Source organism: Oreochromis aureus, linkage group 12 (genome assembly GCF_013358895.1).
Source record: "Oreochromis aureus strain Israel breed Guangdong linkage group 12, ZZ_aureus, whole genome shotgun sequence".
Classification (NCBI taxonomy): domain Eukaryota; kingdom Metazoa; phylum Chordata; class Actinopteri; order Cichliformes; family Cichlidae; genus Oreochromis; species Oreochromis aureus.
In genome coordinates, this window is record NC_052953.1 from 12,537,233 (window position 1) to 12,562,219 (window position 24,987).

Consider the following 24,987-nt stretch of genomic DNA (forward strand, 5'->3'; position numbering starts at 1 on the left):
AGCTTTTTTTTTCGCCCACGCAGTCAGCCATCTCTGCTAGCATAGACGATCTTTGGTGCTTCTCACACAGCCTTTACGCATGTCCGGTGTGACCTTTCAGTGCAGCTGCCTGTGACTGCTGCACAAACGCACAAACACACAATACACTGTCAGTGAAGAAGCTCAAGTCTGTCGCGTCTGAGGGCGCTTTCGACGGAGAAACCCACCGTAAATGGGCTTATCATCACACCGGCCGTTACTTTCGTCGTTCCCTTCTACATCGATTGAGTGCCGTGAATGGATATTATTGTCGTCCTTCCGAGAAACCTTACAACGCCCTGTCCGCTACGGCAGCCATAGCTCGGTCATCGACGCTGGAGGTTGGTGGGCTGCCATTTGGTTAGCACCGGCCGGCTAAGCTAACGCAGCTAACCGACTATATTAGCCGGTTAGCTCAGTTTAGCTAAGCGGCTAGCCTAGCGTAGGGCTGTGTATCTCTAGCGGAAATTTACCCTGGGAATTTACCCCTCCTGGTTTTGGTATCAAGTTACGTCCTTTTATTACTGGCTTTAAAAAGAGGCGGAGTAAGGTTTGGATTCATTTCTTAAGGTCTTCTGTTAGGTTAGATTATTTTTTTAGGGAAACAGGTAGAGTTAAGTCTGTGGTACCTCTCAGATGAGTAGTCACGTTAAAGCTGTTGTTACATAATATCGGGCTCATTTGGTGTCCCGTCGTCTTAAAGCTAGTTTTAGCACTACACAGTAGTTGTCTGTCTCACTTCTGTTCCAATAAGAGTGAACTCTAACCTCGGTGTTTCTCCGTTTAACAGAGTACTGTAATCTGCCCCTACAATGGCAGTCTTTAGTCACCAGGTGCTCCTCGCAGTTACAAGATCAAGGTAAGTCAGCTGGACACGGTTTCTTTGACTTTTGCTACCTGACAGTTTTACTTTTACTCCTGCTCGAATACTTTTGCTTATTGTGTGTAAGCTGGAGCAAACTGTGAGTCGGGGCGTGTTGTTGGGCTCTGCTACAGGTAAACAAAGAGCACGAGCCAGTGCTGGACAAGGATCGATGCTGATACCGAGTTAAAACAACACATTTAAGCCTGGATAATATTTACACTTGCGTGAGAAAACGCTCAAATTAATCAAATTAACTTATAAGGGAGCAAACTCACAAACCTGAGGATAAACTTTAAAAACAGAGTCTAGAGGGGGGAAAAGAAGTATGAGGAAAAACAAAAGCGAAAAGTAAGGGAAAGAAACCCCACAACAACAACAAAAAAACATTACTTAAGGGTCAAAAATACACAAGGACACACATATTTATAAGGAAACATTTTTTTTTATATAGTGAAGGAAATATATGCTTCACGTTTTAAGGTTTAGTGGAAAAGTAAAGAACACAAACATTGTTGAGACACCAACAGGACCATCATTAAAGCAGACAGAAAACTTTAAACTCAGGCTAATCTAAACTAGTTGTCCTCTGGTCTGAATGTATAGCTCCTGTGCAAAACACAACAAAAATGCTTATGTGCTGTTTCAGTGTAAACGTCACTCTCATACAGTGGCACCAAAATAACTTCACGTGTCACTGATAGTCATTATCAGTGCTCTGCTGCAGTCTGCTGTGTTGCAGGAGAGTGTAGTCATACAGTTATATAGTTATACAGCGACTGCTGTATAACTATATAACCCATTCTTGATCCAAGAGCAGAATGGTCAGTTTGTTTGTAAACTTTTTGTGCGTCCTGCAGGTACACAGTGTGCATTTCTTTTTTTTTTTTTTAATAAATATAAGAAGATGGGTTGCCACTGTTTCATGTGCGTACATACCAGAGGGGGGGATAACATCCTCTTCTAATATTAGCGTTAGATGAACTTTTTCCATAATTCTGAGAACTGTTGGAAGAATAAACTGATTTTGTGTCTGGACTGCTAGAACTCTGAGTGAGTTTAGGTCTTAGACGAGAGTTTTAAGGGTCCTTAGATAAGTGTGCAGTTGGTTACAGTTCCCATTGTTAACTCAAAAGCACTTGAAGGTGTGTCGTCATCAGGACAGCTTCTCAGAGAGTGGTTACCCTCAGGCAGTCCCCACAATTGTTAGGTCCCACAGTGCCTAATGTATATTTAGTAGCAGGCACTGTTTGAGGTTGGGGGAGTGTCCTGGGGCCAAACTGTGAAGAGTCCATTCTTAAACTGCATTAATATGTATTTGGTAGCAGAGGCTCTTTGTGGAGGTATATGGAGGTAAACTGTGACCTCAAACAGTGCTTGGCACTTACACAAAAGCTTCCAGAAGTGAGAAAAGGCCTCTGCATTCATGTGTGTATAGTAGCAATGATGGTGTTTGGAGGAGGAAGTGGTGTTTCATTACACAGGTTCATTGTAATGCCAGGGACTGCAGGAAGATTCAGTATCCCTCTGAAAGCGTTACTAAAACAATAAGTAATTTTCAGAAACAGGTGAAGGTTTCCTAGAAGGAGCTGAACGAGTGATGTGGTGATTCATCAAAATATTTTTAGAGGGAATGTGAACGCAGACATGTGTACAATCCTGCGAGCTGGAAGTAGTTTCTGTTCGGCTGTTATTATTATGGGTGTAGCTGCTGTTTAGTGACACCTTTATAGCTGATAAACGATATGTCGTATAAAAGGTAACATTTGAGATCACTTCCCCTCGTCCCCGTTATTATACAAAATTGGTTAATAGGCTCTTTTTTTTCTTTTTTTCTTAAACATTAGCTCTTTTCAAGTTTTCACCAAGGTACCTTGTTGTATGTCATGACCTCACTATCCTGCTAGTTCACACCAGACGTACTAGATTTAGGATAATTAATAATAAAGAGTCTGTCTGACATGGGAGCTGAATGACATCAGAGGTTGCCACAAAATTAGCTTGACCTTACTGGTTAACGGCAGTTCCACTTTCAAAGTAAGAGTCCAGTCTAAGAGCAGTAAAAATGGGTCATTTTGTGGGGGGTGTTTGCACAAATTCCTTATTTATCAGAAATTTATGGAGGTTTTTTCTGGTCTTTATGAGTAAAAGTTCCACTCGGAAAACATCTACATTTAATTCATCACCCACTAACTTATCAAACATCATTTAAATGCCACAGTGGAGCTTTTAGAGGTTTTAAAGCTTCACAGACGGATGATTTTAGATCTAAACTTTATCTCCTGTGTGGTAGTGCAGTCAGTGTCCACACCACAGTGCAAATGAAATGAGCCTCTTATTGAAATTTGAAACATTCACATATTGTAAAGCTATCCGGTCGGCCCGGTTGGACACTTTGAGTCCACTTCTGGATTGCTGCCTGTATATTTGACTCCCTGCTCTGATTTAAATCCAGAGGAGTTCATTTACAGTAATCTGAATCGGAAGCTATTCTGTGTTTGTATTCAGTAACATAGCATTGTGTTATTGATGGTCTCATCTGTCACTAAAACACACATTTAAGGAGAGTATTGTCTTTCTAAGCAGTTTGTTTACTTTTTCTCTGCCAACAGGGGATCATATTTGTTATCCAAGAGGCACAGCTGCTCCTCCCTGTCTTCCAAAGCCTATCTCCACGTAGTCCCTTCTTGTCACGTCTCGCCTTCGTTCCCACTCAGGTCCTCCCGTTATGGTCACCATCACTGTTTCCGTGGCCACCCCCTTGGTCGTAGCCACAGCTCTGTCCTCCTCGCCCGCTCCCTACACAGCTCAGGTGTTTGGCTCCAGGACATAAAGCAGGAGGACACTAAGACTTCACCACCACCACCTGCTGCTGCTGCTGCTGCTGCTCACGATGCTTCTTCAGGAGATAAAAAGGACTCTCAAGCTGCTGCGCCTCAGTCCCAACCTCCATCAGCTGCCCCTCCAGCACCAACCGCTGCCGCAGGCACCGTCACTCCGGTTAAGGACAAGGCACTCGTGAAGAAGTCTCTGTATCAGAGGTTCGTGGATGAGTTGAAGCATTACTACAATGGCTTCCGGTTACTCGGCATCGACATCAAGATCGCCGGCAGGATGGTGTGGAGGCTGCTGCATGGGCAAGTGCTCACACGGAGGGAGAGGAGAAGGGTAAGGGAGCTTAAATGTTGGATTAGGCTGACTAATTTTAGTCTTTGGGGTTTTCAAGATTGTAGCGCGAGTTTAGTTTTTATTTTTTGAAAATGCTTATGTTTAGTTTCCATCTCACAGCTTTGAAACGTCTTTCCACAGCTCTGTTCTGCATAATTTGCAGGCTGCTGTGTTTATCCTGCTGTGATGTGCTGTAGTAGACTGCAGTCTGGGTGCAGCAGTAGTTTGTCTGGTTTCTACTCATTTTCAAACACTCAGCTTGAGAGTCATCCAATTCCCTTCCACCGCCACCCTTTCTGTCCTGTTATTGAGATTCATTTTACACCCAGCTCACTGGCTTTGTGTCAGAAGGAGCTGAGAATGATAGATGTGAGGTTTTACCGTCTTTGTTCAGTGACTCTGATAATCCCGAATGACGTTAAATATAATCTGTGGTATGAAATCCTGCCGTTAAATGTCCCGCTCTGACTGCCTGACCTGCTGTGTGTTAAGGATTGACTGTTTAAACACTAATCCCCAGTGTAGTTGGTATTTTGGGATTCAGAGAAATATCACGGTCTGTATTTTATCGAGAACCTGTACACGCCTATTTACTCCTAAAGCTGAAGCCATTTAGTGTGCTAAATAAGTGTATATATATTTTTTCTTTTAATTGATGTTTTCACCTAACAGCAGCACTACAGAGGTGTTATACGCCTGCAGAATGTCTGAATATATACACAACTCGTGTTATTTCACAGCTTGTCATGTTATTAAACCTCTAACCAAGAAGGTTCAATTGTGAGCACATATATTATACAGGATTGATTATAGGAAATAGCCAGTTCGACTGACAGGCTGATGGCCGTTTACGTCCTCACAGTGCCAGCAAGTCTACATTAATATTGAGAGAAACCGTCAGTTAGTTTACTTTACCTGATGAAATGTGTAGCGCTGCAGGTAGTTATTGTTGGTGAAGCTGTGAAACAGCCATGGTCACACATGTCCTCCATCTTGGACTGCAGCTGGCAGTCCTTATTCTTCGTGCCATAGCAACTTGTGAACTAGTTCTGCTGCATCACCAGCCACAGTTGAGCATGGAAGAGAAAGTAACTGACTAGATGGGACCCATAAATTTGCACCTTATCACAGATGCATGGGCTACGTCCACACTTTTGCAGGTATTTTGTTAAACTTCTGTGCATATTTGTATGAATTTTAAAATTCAGTTTCTGTGTTTACACAGAAACGATGTCAAAGGTGTGTACCTTTATCTCCTTTTACTTTTGATGTCAGACTGTGTGCTGTATTATCATTTGTGGGCTTGGTTAAAGTGTACGTCTGGACGTACCCTCAGTTGCTGTCAGACAAATATCATATTGGTGCATCCCTGACAGTTAAACTGTATACTGTGATCTGTGCTTTTATAGGACCGCTCGTCCATGGCTGCCCCTCTTCTGCCTCTGCTGTAGGACCCACAGTCAGCAGCACCAGAGCATAAATACTGGCCTGTTCCCACGTTGTCTTACAACCTGCACTGTTTCTGTTTGTTGCAGCTGATGAGGACCTGTGCTGACCTTTTCCGTCTGGTGCCCTTCATGGTGTTTATCATCGTCCCCTTCATGGAGTTTCTTCTTCCTGTCTTCCTCAAACTGTTCCCAGAGATGTTGCCCTCCACCTTTGAGACGGAGTCCAAAAAGGCATGCGCGCGCGCGCACACACACACACACACACACACACACACACACACACACACACACACACACACACACACACACACACACACACACACACACACACACACCCGTACACACACTCTGCTGCCTGAGTGAACTTAGATTAGGGTTCATTGGGATTATATAACCTCTCAGATGGGACTGCAGCAGGCTGCTGACTTGATCTAATGTTGATTGTTTACTCTGAGACACGTGACTGGCATTTATAAGCAGTATGTAAACCCTTAGTAAGTGTTTTGTTTTTTAACATGTTGTCAGCTGACAACCTTTGAACTTTTTAGGTGTTAAGTAGGTGCATCTGTCAACAATTGTAACTATTCCTATGACCTGTTATGATATCAGTCTGTTTCTTTAACTGCATCATCGTTTCTGATGTGTTAAACGCCGTCTTCCCTCACACACTAAAAGTTTCTGTTGTGTGCACTGTGTTTGCTCTGATCCTGCGTGGTTGTTCTGGAGCACAGCTGAATGATTCAGAGATATGTTGTCCCGCTGCTGGGCAGCTTGGAGGTGTCTGCTCTCTGAAACTAAAAGTTAACAATATAACGATTAAAGAAAAGAGTAAAACAGCGTTAAAAGCAATGTCGGGGAAAGTCCAAGCCAAACGCAAACTCAACTTACTGTGATATAGATTTTATTATTTGCAGTAAGCAAAATGCTGTCGAAGGGAAAATGTGGGCCTCCTTTTTATTGAGCTGTAAAACTATTATCCTAAACATTCTTCCTGATAGCTATACTGAAGCATAAATTAGTTTAGCATAAAAAGCTCTATGGTTTCCATATAATATATATATAATCGGTTAAACGCAGCCACACATAAGCAGTGCAAGACTGTTTTGTTTTGTTTTGTTTTTCTCCACTTCTCAGATAATCTTCTCGCATCACTCTGATCTCTTCCCCAAAATGTTTTCCTCTCTAAACTTTAAGGACATAGTTGCTTTAGCCTCTCTTTGCTTGTTGCATTGCATTTTTAAACAATTGTCGTCATCCTGCAGGAGGAGAAGCAGAAAAAAGGTCTGGCTGCGAAGCTGGAGCTGGCTAAGTTTCTGCAGGAGACGATCGCTGAGATGGCTCGAAGGAATAAAGCAAAGTCGGACGATGAGGCGCAGCGCTTCTCCAAATATGTTCAGGAGGTGAATGACAGCAAACTGTTTTGCTCCAACGTTGTTACTGATCCCCTGTCACGTGTTTGAGGCCTGACTGAAGAAGCTTTACTAAAGTAATGAGTCCGTAATTTTCCATTTCAGGTTCGGGGCACAGGAGAGCAACCCCAAACGAAGGACATCGTCCGGTTCTCCAAGCTGTTTGAGGACGAGCTGACGCTGGAGCACCTGGAACGCCCCCAGCTGGTGGCTCTGTGCAAACTGTTGGAGCTGCAGCCTATTGGCACCAACAACTTGCTGCGCTTTCAGCTGATGATGAAACTCAGAGCCATCAAGTCGGACGATGAGGTGAGACTGAGCACCAGCACCTGAAAGCTCGTTACCACAAGTTTACAGCTGTGACTGGGAGAGATACACAAAGGCTGTAAAGCTAAACAACCATTAATCATCTCAGGTGACATCACAGGCTGGGATTAATCATCTGCCAGTTATGATCAGATTATCTTTTTCTCTTCTTTCCTGCTTTACTTAGTCTCTGATGTTACTGCACATAAAAATAGGACATCTTTAACAAGAAGTAAATCTGTAATAAATGTCTCTGACTTGACTTGTTTGAGATCAGTTTTACTGCAGTGTTTCCTTTTAAGGCAGAAAGTTCTGAAACACCAAATCTATCCTCTTTTTACTGTGCTGCATATGTACACAGCTGCTAGACATAAGTTGATCAACTTAAGGAGTAACTTTTCTCATGCTTCAGTTTTTCACTTCCTCTTTCATCCCTTCACAGATGATTGCGGCCGAGGGTGTGGCGGCCATGAGTGTGTCAGAGTTGCAGGCAGCGTGCCGCAGTCGTGGGATGAGGTCTCTCGGTCTTACTACAGATCAGCTTCGTGAACAGATGCAGCAGGTGAGCAGCCGGTTTTTACTGTGTTTTCTTCAAGCGTTCAGTTGGGAATCGCCCACAGACAACGCTGTTTGAGGTCAGCTGGAGCAGAATGGTTCAGATTTGCTCTTGAAGACAAGTTTATCTTAGAGAAAAATGAGGAGTACTGTAGGACATGATGGTAAGTTATTGGCCCAGTTATTGGATCCCCTTTTCAGCCTGTTGAGGCTAATATTCACAGGTTTCCCAACTTTGCAAAATAAATGATTACAAATACAGACATCCAAGAATATAAATGCACTGAATGGGTTTTAATTGGAAAAATAATAAAGGAAAATGAGGAAATAACAGAATAAATTAAATAAAAAAGTTATTGGCGTTTACAACAACACAGATCTAAATTAATGAGACAATCTCACCACCGATTTTTCCATCCAGTTTTTCAAGTCGGGATCAGGTCGACGTGTGATCCAAATATCAGAGCTATTTAGAAAAAAACCCTTTTAATCAAAAGCAAACCTTTTATACCTTCCCAGTAATCTCTTTTAATAAATGTTTTTCTCTCATCTAGTGGCTGGACCTGCACCTGAATGAGAACGTTCCTCCATCGCTGCTGCTGCTCTCCAGAGCCATGTACCTGACAGACCTCAAACCCAAACCCCACGTCATCCCGCCTGTTCCTAAGATCGAGGTTCGTCCTTTGCAGACAATTTAAAATCCTACAACTTCATTCACTGACCTATCACTCCAGGCCAGAGAAAGCTGCACAATGCTTAACACTCCAGCTGTTTAAAAAAAACAGGATTATCTTTGGTCATCATGATGGAAATAAAAACAGTTTTAAATACAACCAAAGGAACAGAGTAGAAAGTAAAAAGCTGGAAATATAAAAACAGGTTTTGAATGTGAACTGGAGCACATTTGAGAAAGGGAACGATAAGCAAATTAAACCAGAGCAGTTTATGATGTTAGATGTGTTCTTCTCACCTCGTATTTGTTGGTTGGTCTGCAGAAGGTTGCTGCTCCTCCAGAGGAAAACCCAGGAGCAAATACAGTCCCAGTCAGCAGCGACAGGTTGGCAGACCCTGCACTCATCATCAAAGACAGACCGGTCAGTGCACGCCTAACAAAACCAAACACTGAACCACAACAACACACATGAGCACGAGATCAGATGAACTGTATTTATGACACAGGAAATTGGGCCAAAGCTGCAGGTTTGCAGAGATTTCCTCCTCAAGACCAAAACTTTATTTTCATGCTGGAGGAGCTCTGCTGCCCATTCTCAGGCATACTTGAGTGCATGGATATTTTTTGAGATATAAGGGACAAAATAAATGACTAATCTTCATTTATACCTCCCAACACATGACATAAAGCCAGTCAGTTGTATCCATTATTATTTTCTAATGATATATTTATCATATTTTTCTTCTCCTCTATTGATTTTTAGGCAGAGGAAGTGAGAGACAAAGCTCCATCCGTGTCAGACAAACCTCTGACTCCTGCTGAAGTCCTTCAGGTGAGTGTCCACAGAAACCTAAATGGTTTCCAGTAATTTCTTCCCACTTTGGTCTCATTCATCTGTCACACTGACCTGAACATGTGGTTGAGGTGCTCTTATGGTGGAAAGAGCTGAAATACACTGGGGACAGAGAGTAGAGCCTGATAAATCTGTTAGGTAATCATTGAAGCAGAATAAAACATCATAGACACAGAACAATAAATTAATCCGTGAGGGTTAAAAATATCTGAAAACGACCTGTGACTGTCACACAGTCACATTTATCTTTTAAAGTCAGTCCTCCCAAGACGTGTAAACACATTTTAAGATTCTTTGTAGGGATTTTTTTTTCATCTTATTTTTAGCATCTTTCAAACGTTCATGACGGCCATGAGTCCTGGTCGTTTGATTTCTCCTTTGTTTATTTATGTTTTAAAGACGTGAAATCATTTTTATCCGTCATGATAAATCGGTGAAACATGTTAATGGCGCCTCTCTGCAAACTCTGGGCCTAACTGAGCGCTTTCAGAGCTGATTAGTGGTGAAATATTCACTCCTGGCTGCTGATTCGAGGTGTCCTTTAAGGTCCAGAGAGATTGTACTGTGCTGCAGTTTGTGCAAGGTGTGAGTGATGTCAGGTGATGAGCTTTTTCTCTCACCTTTCAGTTGTGCAGAGCACCGTTTGCTCACCCCGCCCCCAGAGTGAGGCAGTCTAAAAATAGCATGAGTGTGGGAAACCATAAGAACATACCTAAGGGGAGATGGCCAAATTTAAATTTGATCCTAGTGGGTTATCTTGTTTATCAGGCCTCACATTTATTAATTAGCATAGTTGAAGTTTGTGCCTTAGGTTTTAAGTTTTTTTATTTTAAAGTTTTGACATTTTAGACACTGAAGTTATAGGGATGCACTGTTATTTGGGTGTATTATTATTATTTTTTTGTGCAGATGTTTTAAAAATATTTTTTCTACATTTGGAAGATCACAGAAATCATGGGATCCTAAACAAATACACAAAGATGAAGACATCTTTTTACCTCTTTCCTGCAAACACCTTCCGCTCTCTATGGATTGTTAACAGCATTAAGAAGGAACTTGTTTTGTGTCTTGATACATGTTCAGTAGAAGATGATAATGTTTAAACGCTCTTCCAATCTTTTCCACAGGCCAAAGCGGCAATAGAAGGAACCCAGAAGAGCAAGATCAGTGCGAACGGCGTATGAAGATGAGCAGGAGAGCCTGGAGCAAGGGGAGGAATGGACGGGTCTAAAACCCCTTATTCTGTTTTTGAACCAGCATCTCATCCAGGAGTCCTGCCCGCTCCTTCAATCTCCTCACTGCAGGTTCGGCGGCTTCACCTCAGCAGCCTTGACTCTCAGCTTTGTGCACTCCGATCTCTGACACTCTCCCAATGTGCTACCGCCCCGGCAGTCAGCTGATGGCTGCTGATTCTGTGACCTGAAGTCATTTCCTGGTGAACTGTTTGTGACGACGATGGTTTCTCCTTTTGTACATTTGTAAATATGCTCATTTTTGTTTTTGTGTTCTGTAACTGAAGCAGCAGCAGCTTTGTACAGTTTGGTATGCGCATACCAGGTTTTATTCTGTTTTATTTGCAGGCGTTTTTAACTCCTCTGCCGGCTGGGTGAGGAGTCATCCCTTTTTCTTTTTTTTTTTCCCCCCAGCAGCTTCCCCACCTTTGTTAAATTTCAGCTGTAGGCACCAGAAAGATGTTGGTGATGTGCTGCTGTTAAATGAAGAGTGGCCGCTGAAAGGACGAGCTATTTCAAGTGTATTATGTTTTAACACTATGATGCTAAAGAGTCTTTAAACGAAAAATATTTGATGTCTGTATATAAGCCTGAAGCCACACATGAAATGATTATATTTTTTGGTATCGGGGCTGATTTGCCCAAATGTCTAACATCATTATGTCCCCATATTTACTGTCATCAAAGCTGGAAGGTTTCTCCAGTTTTGTGTGTGATGCTTCAAATTCCCTGTAATCATTTAATGGAGAAGCAATCTCTTCATTTTTATTTGTTGTTGTTTTTTTTTTCTTTTTACCCCACTCGTTGCTGTTTATCCGTAGGCACCTCCTGGAAGTGGATGCCATAACTGAAAGGACATTTTAACTCCAATGATTACTGGTAAAGACTTGTTTCACTGGTTTTACATATGTGCCTAAGGTTAGAGGGTGATATATTGAAATATATTATTTTGGTTTTTCAGTCTGTGTTTGAAGCGCCCAGTTGCACCATTTTCTCTGTAGCAGAATGTCTCCTGTTTGCCCCCTTTCCCGTTTGATCCAAATGAATCCTCGACTTATAATCAACAGTGTTGTTACTGATGGGAAAAGCAGACACCTTTTCAATCAGCTCTACATCCTGCGCTGAAGGAGATCAATAAAAAGACTCAAAACTTACTTTGTCTCTCTTTTGTGCTTCAGTTTTTAATGGATGTGAACTGCTTTTTGCAACATTGTGTCAGCAGTAATGGATCAGTGCTTTCTAAAGAAGCCTGTAGTCACACCTAACTCTGGGGTCATAGGTCATGATAGGTGTACTGCAATGCCAGTTCAGCATATCCAGGCTATCTTTGTGTTAGCAGGTTTGACAAACTATAAAACCCAGTTAGAGATTAAGGGTATCAACTTTTTCTCTGCCCACTTCAGAGACGTTACAGTCATTAGTCTCATTAATTCATAGCTTTTACTTCGTTCAGTGTGTTGTGAATGAGTGCTAGCTAGTTACCCGAGCTCTGAAACTTTGTTTTAATTGATCTAGTTTAAAGGTCACTTCATATTCAGGATTTTGTCCTGTAACCTAATCAAGGAGAAATTAAATCACTTTAGTTTGTGTTTCTGATCAGAGTAAAATTCTACTGATTTAATATTCTTGCTGGTAGATGGCCTGTAAATAGACTTGGTTGCAAATTAGGATCAAACATAAAACCACTTACAGGTGTAGTCAGAAGTTGACATACACTCATCATGGGAGCAGCTGCCCACATGGAGGAGCCAAATACCTCCTGAAGAAGAATTTTATGGTCATACAAGATCAGAGTATTGATTTTTTTTTTTTTTATCACAATGAGAAGAGGTATGTTGGAGGAGTAAAGGTAAGGATTTCAATATTTATATAATTTCCTGAAGCCTATCATGAGAGACAATGAACCTGCTGAGACATTTGACAGTTTCATGAAGTTCTGCATGAATAATCGAACAGATCTTGTGCCTGTCAGCAATGAGGACCTGACGCTAAAGTGAACTACACACAGTGACAAGAACAGATCAGATGAAGCTCAGGAAGTGCAGAGAGCTTAATGCGATTGATGTCAAACAGCTCTTAAAGAAAAAGCTGGAGCTTAAAATCAGAAGTAGAGACTATAGAGGTGTCTGCCAAGGCTTTTGTCTATAGTCACCAGCATTACATTGATGCTGCTGGGGAGTAGCATCCAAACAGAGCTGCTCTGAGGCCTTCATCATAGCAGAGAGCGCTACACCAGCATGGTGTATCAGTCATTTGGACCTCACCCCCGCAACACCCTCACGGCCCACCAGGGGGCAGCATCCCACACTTCTAATCCCTGGTTTAGAAATTTGCAGAACTCGTAGTCAAAGGAAATCTAGATTTATGGTTTTGAGAAACATCCCGATAACTTTTGATTAAATTATAATTAAAAAATCCAAAACCTTTCATCTAATGCCAACATCTGTGGATGGATGACACTAGTGTGAGCTGCGCTACGAAGGAGATCAACGACATTTTTAAAAGAGATTGAGAGTGATGACAGAGTGCGTGTGTGAATGTCTGTGGTGTATTTTGGGAGATGGTGAGGGGAAGGGGGTTGAATTTTTTGTCGCCATGGGGACAGGAGGGGCTGACATTTGAAGTTTATCTCATACACACGCAGTGCTGCCGTGGACTCGCTGGAAGCACAGGTCAGTATGTGTTTGTGTGCTTTGGGGTGAATTTGTCTTAACCTAAATGTTTTACACGCTATGGTGTCCTCCCGGCTCTTCTCAAAGAGCAAACAGAGCCAACGTGTTTATGATACGTGCTTGACCTGGTGAGAGACTTCACCTTTACGTGGACATCAGATGGTAGATAAGTTTTGTGCACTTCTTGGTTTTCCTTTTGGTGGAAGGGAGCGATTCAAGAAAGAGTTTTGAGCTTTAAAAACAGCTAAAAATATGACTGGCTGCTGAAAGACTGCTCTATTTTAAGCCCGCCAGCTTTAACGGACCTACAGCTTCGTAGTGATAACAGTGGGGCAAGAATGTGTCGTGTAAAAGCACATGACGGTTGTAATTGATGCAATGCACTGATACAGTTACATGCATTTGAAATATTTTTTAGAGGTTTTTCCAACTTCACAGTTAGGGTCATGCATTTCAAATATTTTAAGGTTTCAGTGAGTTAAATGTTTTTAATTTATAATAAATAATCATAAGACAGCACTGCACAAGTACGGATCAGTGCTGTTAAAAGCAGAGCTGTGCACATAAATTTACAATAAACAATCACTAAACTCTAAGCAGTTATGGGGGTTTTAGTCAAAAATAGACTGCACACAAAGAAAAGGAGGAGGACTCCAGGTGTGAAAAATGAAGCCTCGTAGAAGTGCCTTAAACCTGCAGTTTTTAATGGCCTGCAGAGGATAAATAATAATGTTACTCTTGTCTTCCTGTTTGCTTTCTTATCCGACTTCTCTCTGCAGTGGTACAAAGATGAAGCCAACACTTATAGCCGTCTTGTGTCTACCTCTTCTCGTCATTCACATTAACCCTTCACTGGCTGCCAAAAGAGGAAAGTTTCCTCAGATAATGAATGTTTTTAAGAAGCCTTCAAAAACAAAACCTAATCTGGACACTAAGTCTAAGACCCAACAACCCACACAGTTCAACCAAGGAGGGTACCCTCAACAACCGAGCAGACCAGGAGGCTACCCCAACACAGGAGGTTACCCTCAACAACCAGGCAGACCAGGAGGATACCCTTACCAAGGAGGTTACCCTCAACAACCAAGCAGACCAGGAGGATACCCTTACCAAGGAGGGTACCCTCAACAACCAGGCAGACCAGGAGGATACCCTTACCAAGGAGGTTACCCTCAACAACCAGGCAGACCAGGAGGATACCCTTACCAAGGAGGTTACCCTCAACAACCAAGCAGACCAGGAGGATACCCTTACCAAGGAGGTTACCCTCAACAACCAGGCAGACCAGGAGGATACCCTTACCAAAGTGGGTACCCTAATCAAGGATTCTACCCAGGGTATCCAGGACATCAAGCTGGTGCTTACCCAGCACCGGGCTACCCATACAGGGGCAGTTATGGGGGTTATCCAGGTGGATACATAAACAACAACCCAAACAACAAAATCCTAAGTCCTCACTATGCCGGCAGCTTTGGGTATGGGGGTTATGGTGCTGGTGGCGGCTCTCCCTTCTCAAACTATGCTAAGGCACAGGGCTTTGTTCCCTCTGATAAATCCAAAGGTTTTGGTCGCAGAGCAGCAATGGCGGCAGCTGGAGGCGCTCTGACAGGAATGGCCCTGGGCTACGGGTTAGGACGGTTCCCCCGTCCTCACTTTGACTTCCACAGCCCCCGGGAGGAGTATTACTACAACTACTACATGTACAGGAAGTATGGTATTAGATCTACTGATACAAATGACTTCAGCAGAGATTACGAATACATTCGAGATGACGTAACATTTGATAGTTTCATGAAGTCCTGCATGAATAGGGCAGATCTTCTCCCTGTAAAGAATCGAAAACCAAACCTCAAACCAGCTGCAACTACATCTAAACCCCCCACAGCTGCTACTGTGAACTCCACCACAGCATCAATTACTGCTGCTCTTGGCACTGCCAGCAGCGCCACAAGTAACAGCACCGCAACGAAAAACTCCTCAACCGATTCCCCTTCAACTCCTCACCCTCTGAATAAGTCTGAAGTCAATCCTGCACCTGCAGCTTCACAGCTTCTCCAAACTGATGATGATGACACAGTGAGCATTGTGGAGATTGGTTACCCAGCACTGATCACACAGGTTAAACTCAAGAGGTGCATCGAACTTTACATCGTCAATGATGAAAGGAACTTGAAGAAGAAGACCAAACTTAAAAGCAGCAGTGGGGCGCAAAGACTGGAGACAGATGTGCGAGAGCTTTTCTCCATCATCACCAGCATTATAGTGATACTGCAAACACAGCTGCACTAAAGCCTTCTTTACACAGAGAAACTTGTATGATGTGTCACTCATTTGGTTTTTGATCTGACCAAATGAGTCTGCGATGAAACACTCACTACCCACATGCAACACTTTCACAGCCCACCAGGGGGCAGCATAGCAGACTTTTCTGATCCCTGGTTTTTGTATATATTTGCAGACACTAGAAATGTAATCAAACTCTAGATGTTTGGTTTTGAGAAACATCTCAATGAGTTTGGAGTAAATTATAATCAACAAATGTAAAAGTTTTCATCTAATGATTGACTTTGGGTCATAAACTGTGCATGAATGACATCAGCCTGAGCTGAACTAGCTGAGTAGAGTATGCTTTAACTTACTTACAATCTTAGTTAAAGTTTCTAAGCATGTCAGCATGCTAGAAGCAGGATGAAGCTGAAAACACTAGTGTGAGCTGCAGATGGACTCTCATTGTATTTACTGAAGAAAGCTGATTGGTATCAGCCCTAAAGATGATCCATTCTGATCTATTAATATATGATGGAGTCAAATATGTCAAAGTCAAAAACTTTCCAAAGTCATGCAGTGGTCGGATTGGAGTCTTCACTGGACTAATTCTGGCCAAGGGGCCTTATGTTTGACACCACTGCAATAAACAGTAACCTCGTGAGATTGAAGTTGCACCTTTTTCCTCTGTAGTTTCCTCTCCTCTCCTGTTTGATTCAAATGAATCCACAGCCTTTATAATTAATTTTTAAGCTTTCCAGTTACCATGTTACTGTGCCACGTGCGTGAAGCGTGCATCGCTTCTTAGTTTCAATAGCACACTGCAACATTGAGGGATTAATCTAACACACTAAAGATTTTCTTTTTTACAGACTGAGCAGAGAGAAGTTGCTCGCTGTGTGTGCACTGCTGAGAAAAAGAAGCTCATTTCAGTTAATTTCTGCTCTGTTTCATGGAAACAGTGTTGCAGCGCTAAGTTTTAGCACCTCGATATCAGCTTTGAGTCCTCCATGTAAAGTGCAGATTACGCACTTGTTTTGATAACATCTCTGCTCGTAAATCCAGGACATTTTTTACGTCACAAGACGCTTTCAGCTCCTACAGATGTTTGTTAATATGACCCTAAATGTTCCTTCTTCTTTAAAAAGCCAGCTTTCGTAATGAAGGGATATTTGGCGAATTGAGGGGAATTTAAAACTGCTGGCTAAGGGTAAACAATCAATATTGAATTCCCCTGCCCAATCGGACATGAGTGTCATGTTTAGCCGGATGTTCTCTTTAAATTGCTGTCTGTCTGAGTGGTGTCCAAACAACAATGTGAGCTTCATAGATAATTGGGAAACTTTCTGGAGGAAACCTGGTTCTGTTAGGAGAGACGGCATCCATCCCACTTTGAATGGAGCAGCTCTCATTCCTAGAAATCTGGCCAAACGTATTAACACCACAAAATGTGACTATCCAGAGTTGGGACCAGGAAGCAGAGTTGCAGTCTTACATACCTCTCTGCAGCTTCTCTCCTTCTGTTATCCCCCCAAAACCCCATCCCCTGACTGTGTCAGCTCCCAAACAGACAAAAACAAACTAAAAACCAGCAGAAACCGACTTAAATATAAAAAATCACAAAGAAAGAACAATACAGCATCCACACCTGAACCAAAGAGTAAAACAGTGAAATGTGGATTATTAAACGTTAGGTTTCTTTCTTCCAAGTCTCTGTTAGTACCTGAGTTAATAATTGATCAACAAATCGATTTACTCTGCCTTAGAGAAACCTGGTTGCAGCAGGATGATTATGTTAGCTTAAATGAATCAACAGCCCTGAGTCATTCTATCAGAAACCTCGAAGCACAGGCTGAAGGGGCGGCGTGGCAGCAATTTTCCACACTAGCCTATTAATCAAACAAAGACCAAGCCCCCCCCGAAAGGAGACACTCCCTGTTTTTGCCACACAAACATGATTCCTCCAGTGACCAGATGAGAGCTTTTTAACCGCAAGTGGTGAAAGTAAACACCGTTTTCTCCATCATATCAGTACGCCTCTTTCTACAGTCTACTTTACAAATAAACACAAGAGATTTTCAGGACACAGATAAGCAAAGATAACTGTTCATATACAAAATAATTTACATATCAAACATTTCTTTAGATCAAGTGGAAATTGGAAAGTGGATCTTTTTAAAATGCCATAAAGACAATTTTTTAATTAGAGTAAACAGAAAAGAAACTGATGTCGGAGCCCTGGTGATGGAGCGCAACTTACTTAATTACGTCACTGAAGTACATTTATAGTGTACTCAAACTTTAAATATTTTATTTATATTTTGTTGTTTTTCTACTTCTGCTTTTATTTTCTGGATGTACAGTACTGTGCGAAAGTCTTGAATCATCCCTCATTTCCACCCAGACAAGGTGTGATGGTCTGGGCAGTCTGGGGGGGGTTGTTTTGTGCTCTCTCAGGTGGATTGCTGGGTCGGCTGTTCTTGTTGGGTTTTCTGTTTTTCCTGGTCAGCAGCTGCCATCCTTGTTTCTCACTTCCGCATTACTGAGTAGTACTTAAAGACTGGCCTGTGCCTCCATTTTCTGTCAGATTGTTGTCTCCTCAATGGTCTTACTTGGCTCCTTCATGCTTTGTGCCCTGTTTAAACCCTGTTTCCTCTCTTGTCTGTTTCCAGTCTCTCCTCTGGTGAAAGGATGGCTGACGTTTCCGCACTGCCATTCCTGCGTTGTTGTAGACTTTCCTGAATTCAAGTGCATCGCCACTCAAACCCGTTACCACAACCAGGCTTTCTGCTACCAAAGGAGTACTCTCCATGGGTTTCTCCCAGTTTCCTCTGGCTAGTCACTGATCCCTCTGTAGTCTGTCGATAAGCGAGCAGGCTTTCAACTCCATTTCCTTCAGAACTTAAAATTGATTATAGAACAATCACCTTTGGCAGAATCTAAATCTCTTCCTCTCCAATAGAGCTCCCCTGCCATCCTCCTGTAGTCAGAAACTTTTACCTGCTGCCATTTTTTCTGTTGTTACCTCCCAAGTGTAAACAAATCTTTTAAAACTGCAGCGTGTGTTTCTGGGTCCAGCTGTTTCAGTCCACTCATTTGGTAATTACAACACATGCAGCCAGACTTTTTCACTCATTTCAATCCAGTCCTTATACCTGACCATTTTCAGAGAAATGTTTTTGTTTGTATCACTGCTCTATGAATGATTCAAGCATAAAAAGGCACCCGAGTGCATACTTTCACAAACAACAACGAACCAGTTTAAAATGTTATATTTGGGCACTTTGTTCCTTTTTGACAGGTATAATAGAATAACTGCACTAACAAGCTGGCTCCCAAAGAGCTATTAGCTGCAAAATAGCTTATTCTTAAAAATAATAATATTAATAATATTAATAGGAAACTGGACAAGCAGAAGGGAGTTATTCCGTCCCACTGTCGCCAAGTGCTTACACTTGGGTCATCTGATTGCTGGAATTTTCTCTGCATTATTGTAGGGCCTCTACCATACAATATTAAGGTCATTGTTGTTGTGATTTGGTGCTATATGAATAAAGTTGAATTGAAAATGGAATCATTTATTCTTTCAGTATGAGCCAAATGTACGGTATATGATAAAACGTTCAGTAAAGCAGACACTTAAAAGCTGAACCATAAGTACACGCTGTGGGCGCTTATTTGATTATTTTTCCATTTCAATTTCCCCGGTGGATGCCGAGAATTGACTCCACCCCAGCCCTGCCCCCATCATCTGTTTCTAAGCCACCCACATCTCTCGTGCGGCCATATGTCAGACAAATGAAACTGTTAAAACCATAACCGGAGAGGTACGAGCGCCGCGGACATTATCGAAGACAAACAGGGAGGAAGAAACTCATCTAACTCACGGTCACCACACAGGTGAGGCTGTAAGTAAAGTAGGGCAATTAATGTTTCTACCTGCGACCTGTGATCTGTGCGCGCTTCACGTCACCTTGAGTAAACAGTCTTTATAAGCTTTATAACCGAGTATCAGTCAGTGGTTATTGGTGGGCGTGTTCCGGTGAAGTTTTCCCCTTTTAATATGAATTTTAATATGAATTAAATGCTTTATAATGCAGTTATAAATACATTCTAACAACATGTAACATATGTTTTAATTGTTTCAAGGAACAAACTTGTTATTGCCTCCCATATAGCAGCTGCTCTTTAACAACAAGTTACAGGGGAAGGCTTCACATACAGTTAAAAAAACAAAGTTATATTTGTTACAAAGTCAGCTGGCCTCTTGAAGAACAGTGAGCGTTTGACATTATAAAGGTCGCTTCGCCCAAAACCAATTTAATCTTTTAACTTATGGTAGAAATGGCATAAAATAGCTTGAGATCATTCACAACAGATATGCTTGACGTACGTTTCACAGATTAAAGGCAAACAAGTCATTTAAAACCATTTAAATACAATCACTTGTTGGCACAACACCAGAATAAATAAGACTTAATTTAATAAATTTAAATAAGGCTTAATTTTAATTGCTGAGTCACAGCAGCCGAAATGTTAAACAAGATCTGACAAGACAATTTAAACAAGAGTTTAAAAAAAAAAAAAAAAAAAAAAAGTACGTAAAAGCAGGTATTTGTGTGAGAGGCGGGGAAGATTTTCGGTATCCAAAAATGCTCGAATAAATAGTTAAATAAACCCTCCTTCTCCAGTTTGTCCACAGCCCTTCCTTCCTTCTTCTTTGTTACTTTCACATTTTATATTAGTTTATTTTTTGCCTTCTCTGTGTGGTTTTGCAAAAACGATGGCTCATTCCATTATTTCAGATACTGATCAATTAGCATCATGCCTCTCAGGCTGATACACAGTGGAAATCCATTTTGGGGCGCCACTAAGGCGCCTGTCTAATGGAATTTTCTTTTTCTTAATATTTTTTTAAGCCAGACCTTCTCAGGCTTTGTGGTTTTATCGTGTCATGTCTGACAACAGACTGAGTAGTATTCAATTTTGTAGTAACAAATTACAAAAACAACTGGACAGACAGTTAAAATAAAAATTTTTTAGTTGTCATATATTTTATGGTCATTTAAAATGTGAACATGCTAATATAACCCGTTAGCTGATATATAATCGTATATGACTCCTATGAGAAAGTATTTGCCTGCTTCCTGATTTCTTAATTTTCTCGTTTGTTTGTTTGTTTTTGTATATTTGTCACACTTTAATGTTTAAGATTAACAAACAAATTTTTATAGTAGACAAAGATTACCAGCGTAAATATAAAGTATAGTTTTTAAATGATGATTTCATTTAATAAGAGGAAAAAGCTCATCAAACCCCCTTGTTTAATCATAAATCACCTTTGATCAATAGATTTTTTGGAACCTGAGTTCAATTTCATTAGCCACACCCAGGCCTGATTACTGCCCACCTGCTGAATCCAAAAATCACTTACAATACAATACAATACAAATTTATTTGTATAGCACATTTAAAACCAGAGGTACACCAAAGTACTTCACAAAATCCAGTAAAAGCAGTAGCAAAAAAGACAAATGCAAATAAGCTAGCAGGTGGAAAGCATTGATTAACCAAGCATACAAGATAAGCAGATATCAAAATAAAACCTCAAAAGTAAAATCAATACAAAATGCTGTTCAACAAAACAGAAGAAAAGGGGTTACGTGAGAGTACACTTACAAGAAGCGTACTCTAGATAGCCGGGAAGGCTAAACCAAATAGATAAGTTTTCAATCAAGATTTAAAAGTCTGGATCGAGTCGGACGCGCGAATAGCTTGTGGGAGATTGTTCCAGAGGTTAGGTGCAACTGAAGCGAAAGCACGGTCACCTCTGGTCTTCAGCCGTGACCTAGGTTGCACCAAGAGCAATTGGCCTCATGATCTCAGTGCTCTCCTAGGAATGTACAGGCTGAGAAGATCAGTAAGATAGCTAGGCGCGATATTATTTATGATTTTAAAAGTAAGCAATAAGATTTTAAAATCAATGCGATACTTAAATCGATGGTATCTGACAAAATGAAGCAGGTTAAAAGATCTCAAAAAGCAACACACCATGATCTAAAGAAGCGGCTGAGAAACAAAGTCATTGACATCTATGAGTCTGGGAAGGGTTACAATGAACCAGCGTATCAAAATTACTCCAAGAGCACATCAACGACTCATCCAGGAGCTCACAAAAGCAGGGGCATAATTTCCAGGGGGCTTAAGGGGGTTATGACCCCCCCAATAATCAGACCCAACTAATATAACCCCCCCAAAAAATTACGAATTACCTTGCATAACCACATCTAAAGAACTGCAGGCATAAACTAACACAGCATTTCACAAAAAGACCATCGTGCCAACAGTTTAGCATGGTGGTGGTAGTGTGATGGTCTGGGGGTGCTTTGCTTCTTGACTTGGATGACTTGCTGTAGTTGATGAAGCCTTGAATTCTGCTCTCTACCAGCTCTCTACCAGAAAATCCCGAAGGAGAGTGTCCGCCCATCAGTTCATGCCCTGAAGCTCAAGTTCATTTTCACACTTGTATTTAATTTCGAAGATCAAGGTGATAAATATGTGCTCGTATCAACCTTTTTTAAAAACCAGCTTTCAATTACAGTTCTTTCAATTAAAACAAGCAAAACAGATGAGAAAATAACAACAGTTTGAACTACACCCTGCATCGTTACATGATCACACTCTGCCTCAGCATCACTTCTAGTATCATATTTCTGTGATGTGATTTGCAACTCAATAAACAGCTTGAAACTCAACACTGACATTACACAGCACTGTGGAGATGTCACTAATTACAGTCTCCAAGGCTCAGGTTCTGCATCATAAAGCTATCAGCACTGACATTGGCAGACTCTCAGGAGAATTTTCACTGTTTTTCTTTTGTTACTGAAAGCCTAAAAAATAAAACCCTGTTGTGTTTCCACATGTCTAAGCTGCTCATTTGCTTTCTTGCAAATCTAACATCTCAAAAGTGTCAATTAAGCACCAAAAATACAATCCGGAAACACAGAGATTGATGAAACAATCAGACAAAAATGCACCTCAGAAAGTGAATTTTCTACTGTGCAAAACAAAATCCAGTGCATACATGACTGATTGCAGCTGTCAGCGTCTCTGCTCCAGCCTTCCTAATTTGCTCCAACACAATTACAAATTTAAAAAAAATGCTGAGATAGTTTGCACTCCAAAAAGGAGGAATAGAATAAGACCACAGAGAAGGTTGAATTTGGTGAATTTAGTGAAGGAAGACATGCAGAGGGTTGGTGTGACACAGGACGATGTTAGGGATAGGAGATGGAGGGAGACGATCTTCCCCTAAAGAGAGCAGCCAAAAGAAGAAGACATGTAGGATTTTAGGTTTCTGCTGCTAACAGCTCTCTAGCACTACAACTGAAATAATAAAGTGATATTAACACTACATAAGTACAAAATTAAAAGTGATATGCTCTAAATATTATCTCATATTTGTCTCCACAGAGTGAAGATGAAGCTCTATTCATTGTCCATGCTTTGTTTGTCACTTCTCTTGCTTAATACCCCTTTCTCGCTGACCAGGAGAAGGGGAGGGAGAGGAAAAAGTTCGGGCAGCAAAAAAGTCTCTTCGGGCAGCCACAGTGGCACCAATACAGGATACAAATCCAAAAAAGACTCCACCCCTCAGGGTGGCCATCCAAAGCAAAACAATCAGGGCAGTCCTGGGCAGCAAGGCAATTATCCCAGACAACCAGGTGCAGCAGGCAACCCTAACCAGTATCCGGGACAAGGTTCTCCGTATGGAGGGTACGGAGGGAGTTATGGAGGGTATGGAGGAGGTTATGGACGGTATGGAGGAGGTTATGGAGGAGGTTATGGACGGTATAGAGAAGGTTATGGACTGGGTTCTCCTTCTGAGAAATCCAGAGGGTTTGCTCGCAGTGCAGTAGTAGCTGCAGCTGGAGGTGCGGTGGCAGGAACGGCCCTGGGCTATGGGTTAGGAGGGTTCCCCCGTCCTCACTTTAATGTCCGCAGCCCTCAAGAGGAGTATTATTACAAACACTACATGCACAGGAACCATGGGTCCAAAACCAATACTAAAAAAAATACTAATACTAATACCAATACCAATACTACTGAATACAGCAGCGACAAAGGAGGACATGCCGTATTTACTCAACCCGTTCAGAGTTATGAAGACTACATGGATGCCTGTATGAAGAGGTCTGACATTCTGCCGGTGAAAACTCAAAAGCCCCAAAACAAACCAGGTACAACTGCCACAGCTACGACCAAAACTAACACGTCTACTCCCGTGACATCAGAGAGCAACGACACTGCCACAGAAAACCCCTCGACTCCTACCCCTACAAGTCCAGGCCCTCCAAATCAGCCCGAAGAAGATGACACGGTCAGCATTGTGGAGATCGGCTACCCGGCACTGATCAAGCAGGTGAAAACCAGCAGATGCTTGGAGTTGTACATGGCTTACTCCATGAAGTACATGAGACAGGAAGGGCCCAATGACTGGAGTACAGGAGGGGTAGAAGGAGTGGAGATGGGCTTTCAAAGGCTTTTAGCAGTAGTTACAAGTGCTATACTGATGCTACTTAACAGCAATGTACCTGTGCTGCTGCACTGAGATGTTCATTTGACATTATGGAGAATATGTTCATGAATAAGTAAAGATGAAAGATGATAAGATGAAAAATAACTTGGTCGAAAGGAACCTGTAATCCTTTCTTTATTTTGTGCTGATGTCTGCTTTGAGATTTTATACTTTATTTTATACTTTATGCTTCATATAAAGCAAACATTGATGGCACAGATGGCACTGACTTGTGATTACAGGAGGAATTATAATGGTTACAAAGCCTTTTCCTGTAACTGTAAAACAAAATGAGCTACAGAGTTGTTTCTTATGGGAGGATGTGAATGTTTTCATGAATCCTAAAGGCTTGCACTTTTCCCCTGTCATGTAAAATAAATGAAATACCTTTAGTAACTTGTACTTGTGCATATTTCATTGCTTCAGAGCTGATACAAGCGGCAAATGAGTTTCCTCCGAAGGGTGCCTGGCCTCTCCCTTAGAGATAGGGTGAGAAGTTCAGCCATCCGGGAGGGGCTCAGAGTAGAGCTGCTGCTCCTCCACATCAAAAGGAGCCAGTTGAGGTGGTTTGGGCATCTGACAAGGATGCCTCCTGGGCGTCTCCTGGGTGAGGTGTTTCCACCAGGAGGAGGCGCCGGAGCAGACCCAGGACACGCTGGAGAGATTATATCTCTCGGCTGGCCTGGGAACGCCTTGGTGTTGAAGGAGGTGGCTGGGGAGAGGGAGGTCTGGGCTTCTCTGCTTAGGCTGCTGCCCTCACAAACCAGACCCGGATAAGCGGAAGACGATGGATGGATGGCTGGCTGGATGTTGTTGTATCATATGTTGTATTTTTTTAAATGAAATTTTTAATGTTCATATATCTGTTTTTAGGCCAGTATAATGGGTGTGCCTTATTTGGGACAGTTTGTTTTAGATCTACAGTTTGTGCTCTATAATATTGGG

General features: G+C 41.8%; 3 protein-coding genes across 3 annotated transcripts; all 3 read left to right on the top strand.

The window, feature by feature from the left end:
* The first annotated feature begins 124 nt into the window (after positions 1-124).
* Positions 125-11,678, top strand: letm2 (leucine zipper-EF-hand containing transmembrane protein 2). Its single transcript, XM_031727974.2, has 11 exons — positions 125-359; positions 809-877; positions 3,493-4,048; positions 5,584-5,727; positions 6,759-6,896; positions 7,011-7,214; positions 7,654-7,773; positions 8,321-8,440; positions 8,762-8,860; positions 9,203-9,271; positions 10,420-11,678. The coding sequence occupies exons 2-11, from the start codon at positions 831-833 to the stop codon at positions 10,474-10,476; spliced, it is 1,554 nt and encodes a 517-aa protein (XP_031583834.1). The 5' UTR covers positions 125-359; positions 809-830; the 3' UTR covers positions 10,477-11,678.
* Positions 11,679-13,033: 1,355 nt separating this feature from the next.
* Positions 13,034-16,125, top strand: LOC116310970 (calcium-binding protein P-like). Its single transcript, XM_039620516.1, has 2 exons — positions 13,034-13,196; positions 13,976-16,125. The coding sequence occupies exon 2, from the start codon at positions 13,986-13,988 to the stop codon at positions 15,483-15,485; it is 1,500 nt and encodes a 499-aa protein (XP_039476450.1). The 5' UTR covers positions 13,034-13,196; positions 13,976-13,985; the 3' UTR covers positions 15,486-16,125.
* Positions 16,126-23,233: 7,108 nt separating this feature from the next.
* Positions 23,234-24,397, top strand: LOC116310985. The gene is made up of 2 exons (XM_039620845.1): positions 23,234-23,240; positions 23,294-24,397. The coding sequence occupies exons 1-2, from the start codon at positions 23,234-23,236 to the stop codon at positions 24,073-24,075; spliced, it is 789 nt and encodes a 262-aa protein (XP_039476779.1). The 3' UTR covers positions 24,076-24,397.
* Positions 24,398-24,987: the final 590 nt, after the last annotated feature.

Bases quoted from the DNA above. Each gene is read 5' to 3' on its own strand.
- letm2 (XM_031727974.2), top strand. From the start codon at position 831: ATGGCAGTCTTTAGTCACCAGGTGCTCCTCGCAGTTACAAGATCAAG. The intron at 5,728-6,758 runs GCATGCGCGCGC...GTCATCCTGCAG, and splicing joins TTGAGACGGAGTCCAAAAAG to GAGGAGAAGCAGAAAAAAGG. The intron at 9,272-10,419 runs GTGAGTGTCCAC...TCTTTTCCACAG, and splicing joins CTCCTGCTGAAGTCCTTCAG to GCCAAAGCGGCAATAGAAGG.
- LOC116310970 (XM_039620516.1), top strand. From the start codon at position 13,986: ATGAAGCCAACACTTATAGCCGTCTTGTGTCTACCTCTTCTCGTCATT.